General features: G+C 42.6%; 2 protein-coding genes across 10 annotated transcripts in view; one reads left to right on the plus strand and one right to left on the minus strand.

The window, feature by feature from the left end:
• Window positions 1–24171, minus strand: part of LOC131108007 (uncharacterized) — a 122506-nt gene that overhangs the window by 96177 nt on the left and 2158 nt on the right. For 5 of the 9 annotated variants that reach the window (XR_009120373.1, XR_009120374.1, XR_009120379.1 and 2 more), the window contains exon 2: window positions 23285–23461. Coding sequence is in view for 2 of the 9 variants with exons in the window: in XM_058058589.1 (XP_057914572.1) it covers window positions 23285–23461 (177 nt within the window). In the remaining 7 variants the exon portion in view is untranslated. Of the gene's footprint in view, window positions 1–818; window positions 1306–2168; window positions 2234–2845; window positions 2976–17422; window positions 18395–23284; window positions 23462–24171 lie in introns of those variants that run through there. The other 4 variants (XR_009120378.1, XR_009120376.1, XR_009120375.1 and 1 more) reach the window with 4 other exon arrangements.
• LOC131108006 (sprouty-related, EVH1 domain-containing protein 2-like) lies at window positions 2619–23967 on the plus strand. The gene is made up of 6 exons (XM_058058588.1): window positions 2619–3194; window positions 15522–15714; window positions 15787–15955; window positions 16273–16337; window positions 20824–20982; window positions 21066–23967. Exons 1-6 carry the CDS (start codon window positions 3169–3171, stop codon window positions 21837–21839), a joined length of 1386 nt encoding a protein of 461 aa, XP_057914571.1. The 5' UTR covers window positions 2619–3168; the 3' UTR covers window positions 21840–23967.

Consider the following 24171-nt stretch of genomic DNA (forward strand, 5'->3'; position numbering starts at 1 on the left):
TTAAACATCATATGCACGAGGAAACAAATTTGTTTCACACCTTCGCCAATAAAGCTATGACAAAGCATGTTTATATCTTAATACCACCTGTGGTTGTCCTTTTTTTAACACACATATTAATAAACATTATATAATGGTGACAGTTTGACCCTGTAACAGATTATTTTTCTATTCCCATAACTATTACTACTATTACTAGTACCTATTATTATCTGTGGGTCACTGACTTCGCAGTCAAAACATTTAAAGATACAATATTCTGAAATTATGGCCTTTTTATTGATCATACTTCATGTTCTATTTTCACCTTCTGTGGACAAAAACGTACTAATGATTGCAAAGTAAATCCCATCTGGTAGAGTTAAGACATGCTAAATGCTAAACTTAATAACGGAGTGTCCCTGCTGCGGCAGTGGTGTAATGTGATATTGTGCTACGGGAAAGAGCAAAACACGTTGTGCTGTTTACTCTGGTTGATGATGAATGGGAGGCTGCCACTCTGAGTTTGGACTCATTAAGTGTTTATATACTCAAGAGGCTTTTTGGATGAATGACCCTTCTTTGCCACCATGGGGGGGTGAGGGACAATTCCGTTGCATGGAGTATACAAAAAATATAAACCAAATATTTGGACAGCGCAGGGATACAAAAACAACACACGTTGACCTAAACCATGCAAGGTTTATAGTATATTGTAAATACAGTATATATGCCAATGATAGTGATGTGGATACAACTTGATGGTACAGGTTTTCTGGATATTTCATAAGTGGGTGTGTTTCTGTATGAAATTTTAAGCAAAACACATGAAACAAGGGCTTCAAAAAAATATTTTGAGAGGTTTTGGCTCATCCCTTTCCTTCCCCGGTGCAATATAGAGTTATCCATAATAATAATAATACCATAGCATAGTGGATTTTAGCTATACGCATGTGATCCACAGGGTGGCAGTGTAGGTTCTGTATTAATTACTCAACCACATTACTCAAACACACATACTGTCCAGTACTACTTACATACAGTACAGTACATACAATGTTTACAGTTATTTACCTACATTTATCTTGTCTTGTGTTGGACCGATAACATATTTTTATCATATGATGTTTCACCATCAACAATATGTTTTCTTTTAAAAGGCTGACTTATTTCCAAAGAAGCAAAAGTAATATGTCACATCTGGAGCGTTTAAACATCCACGGTCATCGACAGGGGGCGCTGCAACATCACAATTAGTTGCTTGAATACTGTTTGAGTATTTGTCCACAGATTGATCCCCCCTGGAAAATGATCCTGGTAACTGTTCTGGGGGCGGTTAAGAACACAACAAGTGTCAGCACTAATAAGGGGGAGGTTAATCATCTAACTTGCTCACACTTGAAAACATCAAAAAGGTGCTAAAGAGATCAATCCTAAGAGATTGTTTCAACGTAAATACTATAAAAAGGTTAAGAGGATTAAGGCGATCATTGACTTTTAATCTGTGATCAGTCGTGCTTTTGGAGTTTGGAACTGCTTGTGACTACAATGAAAAGGCGAACAGAGTTTTAAGTGGTGTTATTTCCTACACATTGAAACCCAATGATGCAACAACACAATGACTAGCAGGATGCCATTTTTATGGAATTAAAAATAATCAGTTCCAAGGTAAAACTGCCGCCATCGTCTATCAACTGTCAAACAAGTGTAACAAAAACTTTATATGAATGCGTCAAAACAACAAAGCACCGTCGAAGCACACTAACGACGGATGCAGAAAGCAGAAAACAGACGTGACTTTGTGTCAGAGATGAGCCTCGCGCATCTCATGACCTAAAACCCGGTCATTCACAAGCGTAAAAAGAAGTTAACCACTAGCCTAACTATGGAGGACATGCATGGTGAGTAACGGTGTATATGTTTTTACGGTTTACAGCCTGTGTATTATTATTTTAAAAAAGAACACTTATACATTAGTTGTGTTTGGTATCAACCAATAATAATAATAATAATACATTCTATTTGTATAGCGCTTTTCAAAATACTCAAAAACACTTTATAGAAAAATTGAGTAAAAACAAGTAAACAGTGTAAAAGATATGTTAAATTATTATTATTTATAATAGTATAGAATATGGTACAGTAATACTAATAAGTTTATTTGTTGTTTTGTGTGCACGTACATGTACCTGAATTGTAAGACTCTGCTGTAGTCCACAGCTGTGGTCCTATGTAGTAGTACTTTTGTTTCATTCTGCCAAGAAACAAACAACAGTTGGTATAAATATAATATAGTACATAATTAGTGGTAGCAGTTGCATATAGTGCATAGCAATTTACACCTGATATAACTATATAGTAATAAGTATGGGAACTAAACATATTAGCACACAAAAGAATGATCAAATATAAACATGCATGGTTATTATATGCAGTATGAACATGTTCAATAAAGAATTGGTATATAAAAGTTGCAACTATGAACAAGAAAATACTTGCTAAGTTGCATGGCTGATGGGGGGGGGGTGTATTAGGGGCCCCATGTGGCTTGCAGCCCCGCCACCAAAATGTAGACCTACGTCACTGCTTCCGCCCTCCCTCCTTCCCTCCCTCCCTCGCTCGCTCCCTCCCTCCGGCATGGTTGGAGCAGCTCGGGCTTTCTGCAATCCAACATGGAGTAGCAGCGAGAGAGGAGATGGGGCTCTAGCGGGGCCACCCCACGGCGACAACGACGCGCTTTCTCACGCACAACCGGAGCTGCAGTCGTATCCGTGTCTTCTTATTTTTTTTCGGAGGACATTTTGACAAAAAAGACACCACCACCTGGGGGGAGGAGGAACGAGGGGGGGTTGGACTACACGTTTACCTGCTGGCTGCTTCACGGCCATGGACCACTAGGTCCAAGTTGGAGGATTGGGAAGAAGAAGGTGGTTGGAAGGAGGAAGAAGTGGGGGGGTTCTGCATTTGCAATCCAAAAGCAGCTGGGGGAGGAGGAGGGGGGCGACGGAGGTTCCGCCACACACACACACACACAGACACACACATAACGCACATTAACACATTGCACATACACAAGCACACAAAAAGACTTCCAGCAGAGGATTTTTTCTTATGTGGAATTAATGGACGATGACGAGGCCAAAGAATGAATACGCCGTGCTGCTACGTGACCTGAGGTGAAGAGAGAAAATGATAGAAGAAACACACCCTAACGAGTAAGTACTTCAAAGATCGCGTGCAACCCTCCCTCCTTGCCCCCTTCTTGTGGCTTTCCCTTGACAACTTGGAGGCGACTACTTTCTGGTTTTTCAGGCACCGTCTTTTTCCTGATGCATTGGTTGAAACTGACATAAATACATAGTTGTTGTGATTGTATGCGTAGATAGATAAATAGGAGGACCGTCTTGGTTTTCGGATTAAAGGAGAGAAGGTGGTAGGGGGAGAAGAAGAAGAAGCGTGGGTGGATCAGAAGCATTTTGTGAACGGATCCCAGTCAGCCTACAAGGCCCCATGTTTGCAAACACTCAATAAATTGCATCTATGCCAATTCTGCGACAAGAAACACCACAAAAAAACTACAATCCCATCGCCTGTTCTCGTATCGCTTGTATGTGTGTGCAACTGAAAGGGGAAGTCTCACAGGATATGAGATATCCGCCATGTCCTTCTCAATCGCACCTCATTTGCATAGCCTGTCGCTCGGCTCCATTCATAAAAAACGTTATGAATGCTCTGATAATGTTTCTTTCATAGTCGACCCACGAAGCTAGCATTAATTAGCATTTATGGATAAAGTAACGTTAAGCGGAGGAGGAAGTGGCTTGCATTTGTACACGCTAGCCTGTGCGTTCTCGTGCTAGCAAGCTAACAGGATACTATTTTAAACACTAACCGTAATATTTTTTTACTGAATATATGTTATTTAAACACACAATGATGTTAGCTTTTTAGTACGCCTGGTTCTTATGTTTAGTATGCTGGCAGTTAGCCGTCGTGTTCTCTGCTAGCATACACGGTGGTGGGAACTTAGAGGCAATAGAGAGAGGGGGTGGAGGGGGTGTTTGCACAGCGGCGGCGTGACGCTGGCTCATTCATGAAAAGCCCTCTAACCTTCCGGCTCTGTCTCCATTCATGCCTGTTGGCCGCACTCGCCAATACGGGGGCCGATGGAGACGATTAGGGACCGCCGACGCCCCCCAACTGGTCAAACACAAGGGGGCTAGGAAGTGGACTTCCGGTTTGTAGCACTGTGCTAAAACACGATTAGCACAAACATGGGTTAGGTAGACTGTTTATGCCAGTAAACGGAGAAAATTGTCTTTTAGAAGTGCAAATATCCATTCATAACAATATCCCCCTCCCCATATATGAACGGAACTCAGTATTTATGGGTTGTATTCTTAAATATGATTAGCAAAAATCGAGGTTAGCTTAAGAAAAACACACAAGCTGGCCATAACCAAATGTTTAAACTCTCATATTTAACGGCATCTATTTAAACTACTGTGTCTACACCCGATATCCATAAATAAAGCTCGAATTTGAGACTTTATTAAGCAATTCCGTGGTGAGTGCATGTTCATCAAATCAAAGTATATTTATATAGCACCTTTCAACATTCCAATGGTGCCCAAGGTGCTAAACAAGAATAAAAAAATGGTAAAATATAACAAGAATGATTAAAATAAAAATAGATGTACATACAGTACAGTGATCACATGTCAAAGATTCATTCTGAATAATTTATTTTTTAGATGATATTTCAAAACCGATAACCCTGTGACAAACTCTAGTTCCAAAGCTTGGGGGCAAAGGCAACAAAGGTACGATCATACACATTTTTTTGTAGCTTGTACTCATGTTTTCTTGAGTTGTGTGCTCACATGAGCACGGAGCCCTTCTTCGTCGAGGAACACTTAAAAACTCGGCCAAGTAAACCACTGATGGCCTTGAACACAAACAGGAAGACTGTATTCTAAAACGTCCCGGGAGCCAATGGAGAGAAACAAACTGGAGCCTATGCAGAGGGGGGGGGACTGATGTTTATGTTCATGTACAGTATGTAAATGTCAGTGAAAATACCTTTTTCTAAATTTAAATGGCCACTTATATCTCCTCCTCATACATGGATCCAACACAATTATATCTATTCAAATCTCTGTATTATAATAGCTATAATAAGAAAGGCGGTGGGATTAGCAACTTTCAAAATAAACAACTGCTGTCTGGTACTTACATTTCAGAGCAGACATTGATAGGAGACTTAAGAACTAACACAACATAAAGTGTAAAGTCACTGGCCAAATGTTTGATGGACCCCTAAGGCTACTGTAAATGTAGTAGGAATTAATCCTAGCGCATATGGATGGACTGTAATATTTATTGTTAGCTATATAATTTCATCTTTGATTCTTATTATATTTGTCAGTAATGAACTTTAGATACCAAATGACACCGGTGGGTTTAACACAGACACGCAATCCATCCCTGAAAACACAAGGCACTGGTCACATCGGGTCCGCATGTTCCCTTGCTAAAATTGTCCTGTATTCCTCTGGTCAACATTTTAAGAACAGTTGAAAGAACTTGACCTGTTTTGTCTTAAAGAGGTTCTATGTAGAGCTTCAAAATGCAAAAAGAAGAAATGGGAGTGATACAAAATTCTGAGTAAGCAATTTCTTGCAAACAAGCACTAAAGTGAAATGGTTTCCATCAAACGTTTAAGACCGCAGCCTGTCAAAGCCAAAAATGTGGAATCAATGTCATTCCCTGTTAGGTATGCACACTGTCATGATCACTTGATGGCAAAGGCAAAAACGCTTTGAATTGTTGGGCTGAGTAAGCAAGGCCTTGTATAATATCCTGAGGGTTATAGACGTAAGCCGGAGGATCCGATTGGCTGTCCATCACGACACGGTACCAACCTAGGCCCAAATAAAGGTCATTACTGGTACTGAGTGCAGTCCAATAACCATCATGTAGACTGCATCTGCGAGAGAAGGGATTGAAGAACTAAAAACATCTTCAAAAGGTCTTGTCCTTCAGCGCCACTAAATTAACGTTTGGAATTTCTATAACAGCAACAACATGGGACCTTGAAAGGTGAAAGAAGGTTTTCTCTGGTGAGAAAAAAATGTAGCCTTAATGGTCCTGATGGCTTCCAACGTTATTGGCATGACAAAGAGATCCCAACGGAAATATTTGAGGGAGCACCATCATGATCTGAGGTGCCTTTTCTTTCAATGGAAAATGGAGCTTTAGGTTGTGCATGGGCATCAAACAGCGGTTGGCTATGCAGAGATGTTGTAAGGCGGCATTCCATATGATTGAAGGCCCTCATCTGTGCGGTAATGACAGGGTTTTTCCAGAAAGACAACACTGCAGTTGACAATGTTCAATATGCTCCCCCCGAACTAAATCCATTTGGGGGTGGATGGTAATGAAAGTTTACAAAAATGGGCATCAGTTCCAGACAATGGATGTCGTCCGTGAAGCCACCTTCACAACATTCCAGTAGCGTTGTGGAAACACTGGCATCAAACATGCCCAAACCGATTATTTTAGCTATAGTTTTAAACCTTTGATCAGCTAATGAACAGCCTATTTCAGTTTAATGGTTGTTATTCAATGAACGCACAAAACAAAAGTATTTTTGTCTTTGTGAAATAACCCGTCCTCCTGATTTCAGATGTAATGTGTCGTTGCTGCTTTTTGCATTCTATTCTATTGACCAGTGAATGGAACTGACCTCGTATTGATCGCTGGGGGTCAGATCACAACGTAGGGCGCTTCCTGTTTAGGATGTATGAGTGATTGAGTTAAAGCTTGCCTAAGGCTCTGGATGCAGGTCAGGTACTCGCAACATAAATTGTAGCTTATCAGCTATAATGCTAGCAACATCATACGGCGGACGCACGTCCCTCTGTCACGATCAACCATTAAACCGAATGGTTTTCAGATGCTTTCAATTAACCAACTATAGGTGCTGCATCTGTGCTAAATATAATATTTGATTTTAACACCGTAAAACAGAGAAGCACAAGAATGCAGCATTCTAACTATATTTATAGGTTAGGAAAGTGTAAAAAAATAGGTCCCCTTTAAAAAAACAAAAATCAGGAAATCATTGAAAGATACACACAATTAACCACAGTAGCACATTCCAATCAACCATAGAGAGATATACTATGTAGATAACTAAACCATGGTTACCCCCCACCATGTATATACGTACACACACTATCATGTGGAACAGATCCTTGTTAACTGTGTTTCCTGTGTTGCACTCATCAGACCTTTTATATAATAGCCTGAGCTGTTTATAGCTGAAGACCAAACAATGGAGTCTGATTGTTTGTCCCTTTTTTTCCTGTTTCTCATTAAAAGAATCCTGCTCATCAGCTGACAGAGCAACCAGGATTGTAATAATAATAGCTTGACTTTGTGGTAACTTCTTCGTGTTTAACTAACCATATTAGGCGGCTGCTATTGATTCGTCTCCGAGCATTTGACTTCCTCTCTAACCAGTTCTTTTGACACCTCGCTCGCATGATGATTGACATGAATACTGTAAAAGTAGCATGGAGGTTCACGCTAACTGCAATGTGTGTATCATGTGCTGAACAATCATTTCCACTCAGAATTTATCCAAAAGACAAATGGGCAAATTTATTTTCGATCCGAATCTTAATGCCGAGCAAAAAGTGCAGTATCTATATAGTGCACACACAAGAAAATAAATGAAAAAAAGAGAATTACAGTGGGTTATTTAACTGCCGTAAATATTCAGAAGGTTACATGTTCAGAAGCAGGATCTGCCTCAGAGACTGTTAAAGCATTTCTGTCGGTTGTCCCGGAGCAACACCATAGGCTGTCCTATTGCTGGCGAAAGCACCGACATCTGACAATTTATGCAAACAAAACTCGATAACCAATCAAGCACAAGAATGTTAGGAGCAAATTAACATTAAATTAAATGTTTTGGCAGTGTGGTAAGTGTTCTTTTTAATGGGGATGCATAAGCACAATGCACTATGGTCCACCATTGTTGTTGTTGTTGCGTGCTCTCTGTTGTTAGCCTCTAGATAGAGTAAAACTTATCTTCCTATGGTTTTTGTTCATGGTATTAAAGACCATTAACCTCTTGTAAACAAACGTCCAAAACAACATAGCTTTTTATTAGTTGTATTTAAAAACAATCGTCGGACCTAAAGTAGTAGGGGGTGTGAGAGGATATGAAGCATTAAAGTGTCTGGCTTGGCCTTAGTCGCCTCTAAGAGGTTTAGAAAAAAATCAGCTTATTTTCCATCTTGGAGCAGTTGCAGACTTTAGGAATGACTGAGTCCTATTTGCTTTATCTGAAAGGCCCCTTGAATCATCTGCACATATAGCAGTGTTTTGTTTTACGACGTCATTCAACGAGGGCACTGCCGGATGTTGGCCACACAAACGTATCCAACTGGTGCTGACCTCGCCGCCGCTTGTCACCTTGTGCTTCCTGTAACATGCGAGTGTTCCATATAACCCCCTGGCCGACTGGCAGAAAGCCGATCAAACGCCCCCTCGGGAGGCAACAGTGTGTCAATAGCTGGGGATGAAGTGGCTTCTCCTTGGGGTTGTTTTCCTGTTTGCACTAGCCACTGGGAATAGAGTGGGTTTTGATGAACGCTTCCTTTTTAACGGCTGTGTTGCATGTACAGCTGTGATTCCTCAGAATGCATTAGGTTATCGTAAATCGCCTTTCTACTCAGTAAAACACAGATTCTTTATCATTCGGAATGATAGACTGCTAGCAATCGTTGAGTGAAAAAAAAGTTAGGGTTGAGGACAGGACTTTGACGACGCCAATCCAAAGTCTTCGTTTTGTTTTTCTTCAGCTATTCAGAGGCAAGAACCCTAGTTGGTTTCAGCTTGAGATCACCAACAGATGGTCGGACATTCTCCTTTAGGAATTTTTGGTAGACAGAATTCATGTTTCCATTTATCAGAGCAAGTTTTCCAGGTCCTGAAGCAGCAAAACTACTCCACACCATCACACTACCACCACCATATTTTTTATTTTACTGCTGATATGATATTCTTTTTCTGGAATGCAGGTCACCTTCAGAAAAGTTAAAGTTTTCTCTCGTCAGACCATTTTGCAAAGGTCTTGGGGATCGTCAATATTTTTTTTTCTAGCAAAATTGAGAGGAGCCTTAATGTTCTTTTTGTTCAGCAGTGTTTTGTCTTGGAACTTTGCCATGCAGGCCGTTTTTGCAGAGTATCTTTCTCTATGACTCTATGGTGGAGTCATGAACATTGGGCTTAAGTGAGGCCTGCGGTTCTTTTGATATTCTTGTGGGGTCTTTTGTAACCTTTTGGATGAGTCGTTGCTGTGTTCTTATAGTCAATTTAGTGGGCAGGCCACCTGGGAAGGTTTACCATTGTTTACCACCATTTTTTTTACATTTGTGTATAATGGCTCTCACTGTGGTTTGCTAGAGTCCAAAGATGTAAATACTGTAAATGCCCAAAAAAAAACCCCACCCAAAACAAACGCTTCTGAATTTTTTCAATATGACATGCAGCATGTGCCTTATGTTTTAAAACTTTCATATTAGCACATGCATGTCAATTTCATGCCATGCGATGCAATGTGAGCACATCAAAAGCACAATTCAAAGAAATATTCAGCAAATTGCATTCGTGGGTGTGTGCTCAATGTCATGGACTGTGTGCCATTTTGTGTCCGTGTCTGGTTGTGTTGATTAGGTAAAAGGAGTGGCCCTGTCTGTCCTTATCTTCGGAGGTATAGCTGCCTTTATCACATGACTAGCCTTTTTTATGACTATTATCATACATGTGTTGGATGTTACCTGACTGCCCAGCACTGTTGCAGCGCTTTTTTATATACACAGAAATGATGTTGGATTGCGTGCTAATCTGTTAGCATGCGGGTTGTGTATGCCAGCACATATCAGGCATGTGTAATTATGCATACAATCTTTGCTGTATTCAATCGCATTGTACCGAGAGGCCAAGCAAACACACCCACCGACCTTCGACCGATGGCTGGAATCCTGATGTAATTAGAAGAGGATGTGATTCATTAATTGCCCCGGCTCTTATCAGCAAGGCTGTGAATGAGTCACAGTTGAACTGAAATATTAAACAGTGTCGTTCTTCAATTTAAAAAAAATAAAGGAAATCAAAGAAAAATGTTAGAATTTTACATAATCAAATCTGATCTGATAAATCTTAAGCAACTTTGATCATAAATACTACAACTTGGACATTAGCATGGTTGTAGGTGTTGAACTGCAACGATAAAAACAAGTCACACGTCCAGTCTCTCCTGGACGAGCACCGAGTTCAGATAGGATTTCAATGTTTACCTAAAGCACTTAATGTGTGGGTTCAATTCTGCCTCGCACTCTGCCACTTCCATATTAAATGTATTGTCATTTTAATCTCATGACACTCCTAGTAAGTGCTAGTTAATTCTGAGCACAGTTTGCTGTTCCTTCACTCCAAATGAAGGTGCAACAAGGGAAACGGAACACGAGAAAATGACGAACATAAAGTTAAGGACTTACTAAGTCTGCAATCATTGTACATGCTGTCACTTATCAACATTCATGTCTTTGTTTTACAGTGGTTAGCCTATTTTTACACTTGTGTGACAATTAAAAATAAGATAAGTCAGGCATGTGTGCACATATTACCTTTAACCTTATTAACCATATTACCTTAACCTTTAACCGTTGTCATAATGTCAAGATTGACCCCAGATTATTTCTGTTTCCCTTTATTTCCTATCAGAAATTTCAAAAAAGTCCAAACTAATTAGCGGTTGACTAGTATCTGTAACCTGACTGTACTCGGAAAAAATTGTCAAGTATTGGAAAAGCCTGACTTAACAATACTTTAAAAGTTGTCAAAATGGATCTTGCAGAAGACTCATTTTACATTGGTTATTCCAGCAGTATATTCTCACACTATATTCGTCTGGACCAAATTAGAGTCACCACCACTGAATGTGCCTGTGCCCATGTACAGTATATGTAAGTCTGGGAGTGTGTACGCTCAATCCAGAACATACGTCCTCCCCCATGTGTATCAAAGTAGCGCCTGACCGCTGCTTGTAGCCCTCTGTGTGTTCCAACCACAGATTATAGGCCCTGTCAGCAGATGGGGGGGAGGAGGGGCACCCTAAACATGGGTCAGAGGACCGTCTAAAATGTGACTATTTCACATCTGAGGACCGATAGCCGCTATTGTGTACGTTGGAGCTACTGTGCTTATATAGAGTCCAGGATTTGGTGATATTTCTGCATGTGGGTGGCCTGCCTATGTGCAGGGGAGTTACTGTACATGTCTTGTACAGTAATCCCTCCGCAAAGGAGGACTCCTTTTATAAATGGAATATTTTCGTTGTTACGTTATGGCATAGTAAAACCTGTTAGCGATATTCTAAACATGTTTGGTAGTGTTATTAGAGCCCCCAAGTTACATTTACATTTTTACCCAATATAGTAGACTTCAGGCTGCACGGCGGTCGAGTGGTTAGCGCGCAGACCTCACAGCTAGGAGACAAGGGTTCAATTCCAACCTTGGCCACCACTGTGTGGAGTTTGCATGTTCTCCCCGTGCATGCGTGGGTTTGCTCCGGGTACTCCGGTTTCCTCCCACATTCCAAAACCATGCTAGGTTAATTGGCGACTCCAAATTGTCCATAGGTATGAATGTGAGTGTGAATGGTTGTTTGTCTATATGTGCCCTGTGATTGGCTGGCGACCAGTCCAGGGTGTAGCCCGCCTCTCGCCCGAACACAGCTGGGATAGGCTCCAGCACCCCCCGCGACCCTCGTGAGGAAAAGCGGTAGAAAATGAATGAATGAATAGTAGACTTCTGTGTGCAGAAGTATTTTCCAATCGTATTTTTCCAAAAGTATTTTTCAATCGTGGCTGAATCGCATCACAAACACTTCCCCCTTCCCCCCGAACTAAACACGTGGAAACAGCGACCTGAAACACTGTCGTAAAAAAAAAGTAAAAAGTTAAAAACTCATCTCTTACGGAGTGTGAATGGAAGCTCGCAGGGTTAGCTTAGTTTAACAGAGCATGCTAGTGCAGCTGTGTGTGCACGACACAGGCTGAGTGTGTGTTTTACCACTTGTTAATGCAAACAAGTATTTTACAACGCCCGCAAACGTTGTGCAAATTCTGTTCCTTTATTTTCTTGGTGACTGTCTGGCATCGGCGCTGTGAGCAAGTGTATGGTGAAGCCAGCTAGTACCTCGCCGATGTGATGTGGCGAGGTGTCACTACACCAGTAAAGTAGTTCTTCTATGTAACAATTTTAACAACAATAGCAATGTCGCTGTAGCCTGGTTAATAGGCAGGTCACATGACGTAAATGGAAGTTGGCTTGGAGTTTTTTTTTTTCCCCCAGACTTCATTCAGACGAAAAAGGTGCGTCCCATTACGTGCATTTTTAGTTGCCTCTTTGGATTGTGGATTTTGCACCGGCAACCACAATGGGTGTCAAACAATATAGTTCACACATTCATTCATCATTTGCACATTTCTTGAATCGCTATCTGTTACTAAGCAGCGTGTGTTCAGCACATATATACTGAATATATATAAGTCTTATGTCACCATACATTAAACAACTATGGGAAATGGGAATAATTGAAAAAGATAAATATTGCCTTTAAAGTGGTTGTGTTAGAGAACGTACTGAAGGCAGAGGTAGATGTACTAGGTCGACTTGACTGAGCGCACTGGGTGATGGTATTGCAAACATTTGACTGTAGTCCTTGTGTTTACTTTTCACATGAGAATATAAGGCTGTTTGACCCATTGTCCCCAACTATATTTTATTTGCATTAACTTAATGCTGCCAACTACAATCACAATAATGACATATTATTAAATGAATACAGTGTCAGTCAAAACTGAGCATTATTGTCTTGGTCAAGGCGGAATTTGTGATACAGATCTTGCAATGGATCTCGGAGTAGAGGGTCTTGAGACACATGCTAACTCGCAAACTAGAGAGCTAGCGACCTAAACGGTAGCCTTCAAGTTATTTCCTTTAAACTTAAAAAGCCAAAAACCTACCACTTCCACACGGATGGGGAGGATAACTATTAACAGTTATTTAACCTTTAACATGAACATTAATCAAACGTAATCATTTTTTCTGGGTACATGATACCATACAGCATCCATATCAAACTTGCGTGGGCCGCACTAACATTAAACTTTCATATCAAGGCGGGGGCCCCGCGGGCTGCATGTTTGAGACCCCTGGTTTAAACGATTGATACAAATGCACTTAAAAGTAAATCCAAACACAAAATCCGACAAAGACGCCCAATACCTTGTTGGTGCATTGTAGCAGTCAGAAGCCACTTATATTGTGTATTATGACAAAGGGTCAGTTAAGGTTTAGGGCCCGGGAATGCTACTGTATATGTCAACGAATGAGAATGGAAATACAGATGTCTGTGTGTGTGTGGGCGAGCGAGGGATAAGGATAGAAAGAGAGACAGGGAGGTGGAGGAGAAGTGGTGTTATATAATTAGCTTACAGACAGTGCTGCGGATTTGACGTTTCACACACACACACGAGCGTGCACACACATACGCAGCACAGGTGGCAAAACCAGTCGAGCGGCTCCCTCCCTCCCACGCACATTCATAAAAGTGACTGAATGACAGGCTGGCCGACTGCATGACGACAGACAAACAGTCCACACCACACATACACCCACAGGGTTTGTATGTACATTTTCAAAAGACACACAGAGGTGGAGGAGGAGTCTTTCCTGTTATTGTCAGATCAGCGTCGTGGATCGGGCTTATTGTGTCCCCTCTTTAGGGCGGCGACTGTCATGTTGGAGCACGACGATTCTTTTGTCCCGCATTGTTGGGTCTTTGTAGACTAAACTGTCGCCAGGTTCTTCCTCCTCTGTGTCAAACAGCAGCTCCATTTTGGCTGATCTGGTTTGCATATGATTTAATTTTTGCTCTAAATGCCAAGGCTCCCACAACGAATGCCAAAGAAATACTGTGCCTGAACATATCTTAGCAATACCCAAAATACCCAGATACCATGAATGGGCATGATAAGAGGGTCCTTTGAAAGGCGCTATATAATTGTGCCTCACCCACTTATTAAAACACATTTAAAGTAATGTGTATAGCTACTAGGATTTGTCATAATACATTTTGCAATTGTCCTACAAATGATTGCATATTAGACAATATTATTGCCAACATTATTTTGAGACTATTTTTCCATTAATGTAATGATCATATATGGCATAATAATGAGTACACCATATCAAAAGCAATAGACTTTACATTGTAATTGGAATGTCAAGAACTTTTAAAAAGAAATAAACATTTAAACATCTTTTAGCAAACATTTTACTTAAATAAAAATCACAGAGTTCAGCACATGGCTGGTTTGTTCCATAGAACAGCATGAATGGAGTGAGACCTTTTGTCAGTCATATTCTCCAGCATACACTAGTGCAGAAGAGTGTGATGTAGTAGAAATTTTAGTAGTAGTACTATATTTAGTAGTAAATCTTTGTAGTAGTAGATGCAATATTCTATACGTCTTTCAAAAGTGAAGTTAAAATGTCGTCTCACAGACCCAAGCTGGTGTATTGTCTCGTCTTGTGGATGGATATTTTATGCAAGTCACAGCTCATTGTCGTATGTTGTATCCCAGCTTTTTGTCAACACTGCAAACTTCCTCAAAGCAATCATGATTGAAATGCGGCAAGCATAACAACGGCCACTTTAATGGCACCGTTTTTTTGTCCACTTCTTCATAACTTAATCTCCTGGCATTCTCCCCAAAAAACAAAAATGTGTTTAAAATTCTTGTAATGTTTACAGAGTGACACAGAATATTCCGACTGGATGTCTCACAGTGACGATGTCACAGCTTCTTTTAGTTTCTTATCTTGAAAATTCATTGACTTACATTAATGAAATGTACATGTTGTTATTCCAAAAAAATGCGTCACCGCGTTGGAGCATTTTGGCCCTTTTAATGCTAATTTTGACACCTGACTTTCAGGGGCATATAGTGCGCAAGTACATGATTACTCCTTAGGAAGATGCTCGATAAAGATACAATGTCGTGAAACATGTTTTACAGTCAATAGATAGACAGTATTAAATATAAAACACAGAGTACGTCTTGTCTTAGAGATTATGGGAAACGCATTCAAGTTAAAGTAGTGTCGGTATTATGTGCTTAAAGTAATACAAAATTGTCGCCTCTAGAGGTAGATGTACTGTACGTGTGCTTACAACACCTCCCACCTCCATCAGAGCGAGGACGAGGCAAAGTCGTGACTGTGGACGCCCTCAAACATTCTGCCAATGTGCGAAAGCTCTGTGATGAAGTGTGGTGGACTCGGCAAACTAAACCGGGCAGAAAAAAGATGTAGAAATGTGCATGGATAGGATGAAGGGTCTTTTTCTTGGAAGATGTCACTCTTAACAGTCTCACCGTTGTCCCCCTTGTGCCCAGTGACAGCTACATCGTGCGTGTGAAAGCGGTGGTGATGACGCGAGACGACTCGAGTGGAGGCTGGCTGGCCCAGGACGGGAGCGCTCTCAGCAGGGTGGGGGTGTGCCGACTCCGACCCGCCGAGCTGCCCCCGCTGCCGTCCTCTGGCAGCTCGCAGTTCCTCATCAGAGGGGAGCGGCTGCGGGACAAACAGGTGACGCCGGCCGCCGTGACCTCTTCTTTTGAAGGAAAATGAATGACTGACTGATGTGCGTGTGATTGACAGGTAATCCTGGACTGCCCACTGAGGAAGGACTTGGTGTACACCATAGCTACGCCCACCTTTCACCACTGGAAGGTAGAGGACCGTAGGTGTGGACTGTCCTTTCAGGGTCCGGCTGATGCAAGGGCTTTCGACAGAGGGGTGCGGAAAGCCATTGAGGACCTGGCAGAAGGTACATAGGAGTCTTCCTGTCAATCCACTAGACTAGCGGTCCCTAACCTTCCTGAGCCCACGGATCAGGTCATGGTCTGTCATTGCTTCTGGGTCAGACCAGGGAAGTCAGAAAGAAGAATCCATATTTCCTTCCATTTTTACTTCCCATTATTGAAATGGCCATGCGCCTCAATGTGAAATACCTGGAAAGTAACTCAATATATTTAACAGTTGGACTAGCTAAGTTTTGAACACAGCTCTAGGCAACCTAAAGACAACCACATGGTGCTGACAAGCTACTTTTTCTGAATTAATGCTTTTCTTTCTTCTCCGTAGGTTCAACAACCTCCTCTACAGCACTCCAGAACGAAGGCGAGCTGGGTGATGACGACGTTTTTACAGTAAGCGCGTCTCTGTCATCCAAATGGCGGCTGCACTAGCTCCATCTTCAAAACACAAGAGCTGTTTGAATGCAAAAAAAAAAAAAAAAGTTTGTGTGCTTCAGCCGGGACCCCTCCCCCACCTCCTCTCTGCCTCCCTTGTAACCAGACACCAGAAGCAGCAGGCGGGGTCAAAAGGTTACTTCCTGTATCCTACTGCCTCCCTCTCTCCTGGTGACCCCCCCCCACCTCACCACCCCTCCCACCCACCCCGCCCTCCCTCCAGGCTTAAAAAGAGCAGCAACCAAACGAGCGGCTTGCAGCTGTTTCCCAGCTTAGTGCGGGGCCCGCTGATTTACGAGAGGAAGTGCCTCGTGGTTCATCTTTTGACTCTGGCTGTCTGTGATGGCCAAGACTAATAGGTGTTCTGCTGGGAGTGTATCGCCACCGCAGAGACGTACACAAACACACTGAGAGGCGGAGGGAGGCTACGGTGCTGTCACGGGCCTCGCAAGTGTTTTCACATGTGCAGGAAAACTAGGGATGGGCATTCAAAAGACATGTCCTCCATCATGATGAAAACAATCAATCAACGGGAACATTAACATAAGTCCTTTAAGTGCCAAATTTGAGGGACACAAATGTACTGAGGTGCATTCACTTTACACCTGTCTTTTATATTTACCGTATAATGACAGTTATTGTAAATCATTTCAAATTCAATCAAATCAATTCAAATTTTTAAATGTACTGCATCAAACCCTAAATCTTGACCTGTTTCAGAGGTAGATTCCGAGCCAAGTCTTATGTGAAAGTAGTCTAGTGACAGTCAGCTCTTGGCTCACTTTCTGTCAACAGAAAAGGAGCTACTTTGGAAGCAAACATGGATTCTTTCATTCATTTTCTACCGCTTTTCCTCAAGAGGGTCGCGGGGGTGCTGGAGCCTATCCCAGCTGTCTTCGGGCAAGAGGTGGGGTACACCCTGGACTGGTGGCCAGCCAATCACAGGGCACATATAGACAAACAACCATTCACACTCACATTCATACCTATGGACAATTTGGAGTCGCTAATTAACCTGCTAGCGGCAGCTGTCTCTTATGTCCCTGCAGTGATCCCGTAGCCTGTGTAATGTGGTGTAACCATAAAATAATAGAAGGGTAACTGTGACTATATTGTCTTATTCAGTGTCTACAGGGCTCTAATAGGGGTGAAAATATTCAGTTTATTAATATTGAATCCTGATTTGCGGACATTCAGTTTTCACGTATGGAACCAATTAATAAACGATGGTCAACTTTACTGGATAATCAGTAAAATATGACAAAATAAAAACAACAAATTTAGATGGGAACTATGCAAGTGCGGTTTATGAACAGCCACAACTTTTATGCTAGGGGCCAAATATTTTTTTTTTCCTTGCCTCAAATCAGTCATTCCACTTTGTCCTATCTCCTGTGACTTGTGTCCGCCGTCCGACTGCCAAGTTTGACACAAGCACGGCCTACATGGTGCCGCCGTTCCTTTTAGCCCTTGTTAATGGCCTCCTCCAAAGTTAGCGGCGTGGCGGCAGGGCTCGCCAGGCGTGCAGCCGCGGTTGGCGCAAAATGCTGCAGCAGATTTACAGTTATGGTGGGACTAGGGGGTGGACGTTGAGCAAGAGGGGGAAGGCAAGGATGGACATACTTCCCTAAATTATTCCTCGTTGGACAAACCTAAACATAACCCAAGCGCTCCCTTCGGAACGTCTCCTCTCGCCGTCTCTATTTTGGCTCGCTCACAACGGGGGGAGTGGATGCTTATTGGGGCAATTCTGGGCTCATCCCAGGAGGGCTTGTTGAAGTTTTGTGTCGGAAAATAACTTGAAAACGTCCAACCTTAAACACACAGACGGAGGATGTCCAGAAATATCAACTCTCCTCTCATTTCCGATTTTTACTTGACTCCGACTGCTTGTGCAAAGTTGGTGCTCGTTGGGAGTCCTGATCCTGTTTTGAATTAGTCTCAGCCTCGGAGGCCAGAGTAGCCTCAGCTCCTCCTCCAAACTCCTGGTAATGTCTTCTCCAGGGGGGCGGAGCCTGCAGCAGAGGCAGTATGTTTTGTTATTTTTGGCTGACTGCTCCACAAGGGCTTTGTAAAAAAGCAGGGGGAAATTCTCAGCGTGGCAGTATCCATGTGGGGAGCAGCCAGGATATAACGGGTATAGCTTCAGCAGACACACACGCATATCTGGGTCATATAAATCTGGCAAATAATTCATAGAGTTGATTTGGGGCCTCTCAGTGGGCCGGATGAGCAGGGTCTAAGCGCAAGAGGTGAACAGTTGGTCCATGTGATCATGCTTGGGGTGAATAAGGCACAATGACTAAGACATTATCTAATGAATGAAACATTGCTTTGAAGACAGGAGGTTTTAACTGTTAATTGTTCATTCTGGACACTAGAATTGGTGTGAAATCTAGTGGTGTGGAATCTAAGTACCTAATTGTCCATGTTACCTCAGCATAGTTTGTCATAAATACCATTTGTTTTGGTTTGCGATTAAGATTTCTGCAGAAACTACAGAGCCTGATATTTTTGCCTATCAAATTTTTCATGAGGCGTAGGATTTGTTGCTTATCCTAATTAGCTTTGCTGAAGATCAGTGTTGTTATATCAATTTCCATAAAAATATTTTATGGTAAATGTTTTTACAGTGGGTTCTGTTTAGTATCTTGCCCCAAAACACACATGCAGTAGAAACAGTTCCAAAGATTCCAGAAATGTTGAGATGAACTATGTTGAACCTTAGAAATGCTGACCTAACCTTAAATCTTAGATTCTGCTCTTTTGTTAATGTCAAACTATTAATTATTAAGATTTAAAAAAACAAAAAACAAACTCTAAGTTGAGCAAAACATTTGACTGCATATGTACAGTACTATGCAACAGTCTTAGCTAGCCAAAATACTTTTTCATGGTGTAGTACGTCAGACACATCCTGCTACTTTATATTCCTACATTAATAAGTCATTAAATGGCCTTACAAAGACATCCAAATGTAATCCTGCCAAACCAAACACAATCCACAAACATGTGCCCATCAGCTGGGACACTGCGAGGCCCCGCTACACCGACAGCAGAGGCTGACCTCCAGTGTGTGTCAGTCTGAAATCGATCTGACCGAGCACTCCGTGGCCAGACTGTGTGTGGTGTCTGGCCAAGATTTAACTTGGAGCGGCGCCCTGAGAGCCTTTAAGTGGAAAGGGGACAGGATACGGGTGACATGCGTGCACAAGGTGCAATGACTTGAGCTTCGATGGTAGCATGGAGAACAGGAAAGTGAACTTGACTTGTGAGCGTGTCGACGCTGAAAGAAAAACTGCAATTTCTTAGGAATTTTGCATTCATCATTCACAATTGTTATGTGAAACATTGGGCGGCATGGCGGTCGAGTGGTTAGCGCGCAGACCTCACAGCTAGGTTAATTGGCGACTCCAAATTGTCCATAGGTATGAATGTGAGTGTGAATGGTTGTTTGTCTATACGTGCCCTGTGATTGGCTGGCGACCAGTCCAGGGTGTACCCCGCCTCTCACCCGAAGACAGCTGGGATAGGCTCCAGCACCCCCGCGACCCTCATGAGGAAAAGCGGTAGAAAATGAATGAATACGAAACATTAACACATATGCGTATGTGCGTTCTACCGAGAGAAAACGACTTAGTTTGAGCTAACTAAGAATGCTTGTCATGGGCAGTATCTACTTTGATGCTAAAGTCCTACCAAAAAAAAGCTAAAAATATATAGTTATTCAGAAAAATAACATTTCAATTATTATTATTTAGGTGTGAAATTTATTGTCTATCTGGTCTGAATGTTTTTCAGGCTGCCACCTGCAGGTTGGTGACGTCTGTCTTAGAGAATTTCCTACAGAGCTTCTAGCATGAAGCAAATCCCCCAGAGAACGGGGTGTTAGCAAGTGCTAATCCCAGCCAAAGCTTTTGTAAAGTAAATTTTCTTTGGCTGTTTTAAAAAGATTTGCCCCTTTAATCTGATGTTTGTTCCTGTTGTTTTGACTCCATCACCCCTCCACTCAGCTGAAAATGAGCTTTGTCAGGTGAACAAAGAGTTGTGGACAGACGTGGAACAGTTTGAGGGACTAATAGGAGTCTAAGAATGAGAAATACTCAGCACCCTTTGACTCTATAGTCATGGCAACTATTTTATCCAGAAATACTCGAGATACAATGGAATTTACAAAAGATGAGAGATACGACGGTTCCTAAAATCTTTAGACAGTATGCTAAAGTTTGACGGCATATGGAGTTCGACTTTGCACCCACTCCAATTGAGGAAGCCAACGGCTGAAAAACAAAGCTCTCCTTTCCTGTTTTTCCCCAATCTGAGTGGAGCCAATGTTTCCTGTTTTTGTTTGTCCAATAGCAGCGTCTCCTCTTAGCGACCGTTTGTTGTGTCCAATGACAACGCGGCTCTCAGACGCATCCTGTGTTTTCTTTGTCGTCCCCAGAATGCCACCGACAGCTCGTCCAACTCCTCTCAGAAGCTGGAGAGCTGCCTGCAGCCACTCGAGTCCTCGCCTCTTCCGCAGAGACACAGGTGCATGCTGGGATATCGTCACAACCTCCACGACACGTATCGGCTCTCAGACAACTACTTATTGGACCAGGTCTGTTTGGTCTTGATAGAGCCCTTCATTGTGCGTTCAATTGTTGTCCGGTTGTGTTCATGTTCGATTCTGTCATCCTCTAGCCTCTGTCTCGGCTTCCCCATGTCACCTTCCAAGAGGATGAGGAAATCGTCCGCATCAACCCACGTGAGCGCATCTGGGAGCGAGCCAGCGATCGTATGCATATGCGGCCATCAGATCGCTCCTGGCTCACTGGCTACGAGGACTACCGCCACGCCACCGTGCGCGACAAGTTCATCCAAGTGGAAGACTCAGAATCCTATGTGCATTTTGCTAAAACAGAGGCACAGAAGCACGACTACACGTATCCCCTGGCGCCGGCCCTGTCGCCCTCAGACTCTGACCCAGCCCTTGGACCCTTCCCGAGTAAGGGCCACGGCGGGTCGTACCGCCAAGGATTCTCTGTGGTCTCCACCCAGCCTCGTTCCTTCCTGCCAAGCTCCTCTCCGTCCACTAACGGCGGGAAGGGACGCAAGGTGGATGGGCTGGAGCGCGCTCACTGCGAGCACTGTGGCGCAGCCTTTTATATCTCAGAAAACAGGAGGGGCCGGTGCCAGGATGCTCCAGACCCGGTGCGAGGGTGCATCCAGCGAGTCAGCTGCATGTGGCTGGCCGACACCATGCTCTACCACTGCATGTCCGACCCAGAAGGGGACTACTCGGATCCTTGCACTTGCGATGGGGGCGAGGGTGGAAGATTGGGCACACGGTGGTTAGCACTGCTGGGCTTGTCCCTGGTGGCACCCTGCCTCTGCCTTTACCCGCCACTCCACGCCTGCCACCGCGCAGGGCTGGCTTGTGGCTGTTGCGGAGGCCGACACAAGGCCCTGAGCTGAGCCACCTAGTTCAGAAGCTCTTTGGAGGAACTGAAAAAAAAATAACCCAACGCAAGCACAGGGAAGGACAGGGGGGGGGGCGAAGATGGAGGGGCCGTGGCTCCCTCTGCCGCTTTTGTTTCTCTACAAATTCCTGAAACTGAAATAAGCCAAAAAAAAATTTACAAACAGTTGGTGCATTTTGTAAGCGGCCTGGGAAGATAAGCTCCCCCTAATGGCAGACAGTTCTCTCGTCTCTTCTCGCGGCCATATTAGTGCTCCGTTTTTGGCAAAAGAAAGAGCACGCACTCTTTTTCAGGGGGCCTTTTTTTGTTAGTTTTGTTTTATAGCTGAACCTATATGTATCACATATGCAGGTACTTTATACTTTGTACACTGACTTGGTATCAAAGAACTTGAATATTTTTCTCTTGGTTCTATCTTTGTTCCTATTCCAGTATCCTGTCCCGCTTTGAATGAAGACACTACACTTCTTTGTATGCGTGGGTGAATGGACGAACCAAGTAAAGTTCACGTATGAGTCAAGCGCCATTGACATCTACCTAATCAAACATCCCAAAGATTTTCATTTTTAAAAACGCCTATTTATTTAGCAACAACAAAAAAAAGATGCTGATGTGTGGTTCACTCAAAAACGAGACGGTTCCGCCATGCTCTTTTCAGATTACTATTCCAGACGGTGCCTCAAATCATCACCAAAATCTGGAACCTTGCCATTCTCTGAATTCCTGTTAGGATTTCAACACATTCTTTTCGCCAGGACATGTCATCGTTAGCGTCGCTGCCAGTCTTGCCTTAACGATCCAGAGCATGTGACGCCCCAAACGTCACCTCCCTACTCCCCCCCGAAATAAAGATGTCCGTTATAGACTGCATAATAAAAGCATGGTTACCGCTAAAAGCAATCAATCGTGTAAACTTGGTCGGAAATATTTTTATGCATAAAAAATAAGACTGACCTGCGACGTACAATCGGCTTTTATGTTCAAAGCCAAGTCTAGTGGAGATTTAGGTCCGGATGGCCCAACAGTCACCAGGTCGCGACATATAAATAAAGTGTCAGCATTGTTTTTCTTTGCGTTAAGTATAGACACGATTGCACGCACCACAGGCGTTCGATTTCAGAAAAGTCAACAACAAAGTATCTCACCTAAATCCAAACAACCACGCTAGCTAAAGGAAGCTAGCTTCATGTTGTTATTCTTGGCCCTAAAACAAATACTCCAGCATAGTTCCTTTGACATCAGATTGTGGTTCATAATGTCAAAGTACAAAAACTGTTTAATGGAACTGTGAATGATTCTATATACCTATATTTGTATATATTAAAAAAAACATTTATAGCATCCCTTTTGAAAAAGACAAAACATTTTTTTTAACGGACAGCTGAAGTCCGGTAAACAAACCTCCCAACCTGATTGTTGTGCCAAGGAAATGTCACTTACTGTAGTCAAAATCCAGAATGCCTGAGGATGTCCTTTTTCCTTCTCTGGTTGCATCCGTCTCACACATCCTGTCCTGTGTGCCACTTTGTGTACGTCTCTGGCGTGTGTGTGTATGTGTGTGTGAGTGTGTTGACACCACAACCTTCTTCCCGTCTCCTGATTCTGCATCCACCGTGTCTGTGGGGATGAAATGAAGATGGCGTTACATCCAGTTGACTTCCGTCGACTTCAGTGGTGTCATGTATCAGCGAGAAAGACAATCAGAGTGCAAAGTGTCTTTTTTTTTTGTTCCCTCCATCCGCTGTTTGTGTGTCCATTCAGAGCCAATTTACAAGTGCCTGAACCTCTCTTTGTTGTGTATTTAAATTAATACAAAAAAAAGACTCCCTGTATTGAATTAGACCCATTTTTTACTACGCTTAGTATTTTTACCTCTGTAAAAATAAAATAAGAGCAAAAATTATATTATATATATCAAGTGTATGTTGTACATTTTTATTTCTATTTTTTTTAATAACTGTTTCTAACATGTACGATGGATGTAGCTCTTGCTTTTGAGAAGGAACAGGAAGTACTTTGTAGATAGCAAGTGGTGGGAGGGGCGGGAGGTCTGTGAGAAAACTGAAGTGAAATGCGTGTCTTTGCCTTCCGCCTCCAATAAAAGAGAGAAAACTTTGAAAGCACACGTCAGTCTGGTGATTGTCATTACCAACCTATACTATGTTTTTATTTCTTCAAATACTACAATTTGCTGGTACTTTGCTGGGCCAATTATGGTGTCCTGCTTTTAGCATTTGGAGCTTCTCCGGGACTTGTTTTCCTCACACTTATCCTGCAAATACTGAACTATTGTGAGCTGAACTGGACCAAAACATTAGCTAAAAGGT

Source organism: Doryrhamphus excisus, chromosome 20, assembly GCF_030265055.1.
Source record: "Doryrhamphus excisus isolate RoL2022-K1 chromosome 20, RoL_Dexc_1.0, whole genome shotgun sequence".
In the NCBI taxonomy this organism is placed as follows: Eukaryota; Metazoa; Chordata; class Actinopteri; order Syngnathiformes; family Syngnathidae; genus Doryrhamphus; species Doryrhamphus excisus.

Bases quoted from the DNA above. Each gene is read 5' to 3' on its own strand.
- LOC131108006 (XM_058058588.1), top strand. From the start codon at position 3,169: ATGATAGAAGAAACACACCCTAACGA. The intron at 3,195-15,521 runs GTAAGTACTTCA...CCTTGTGCCCAG, and splicing joins GAAGAAACACACCCTAACGA to TGACAGCTACATCGTGCGTG. The intron at 15,715-15,786 runs GTGACGCCGGCC...TGTGATTGACAG, and splicing joins AGCGGCTGCGGGACAAACAG to GTAATCCTGGACTGCCCACT.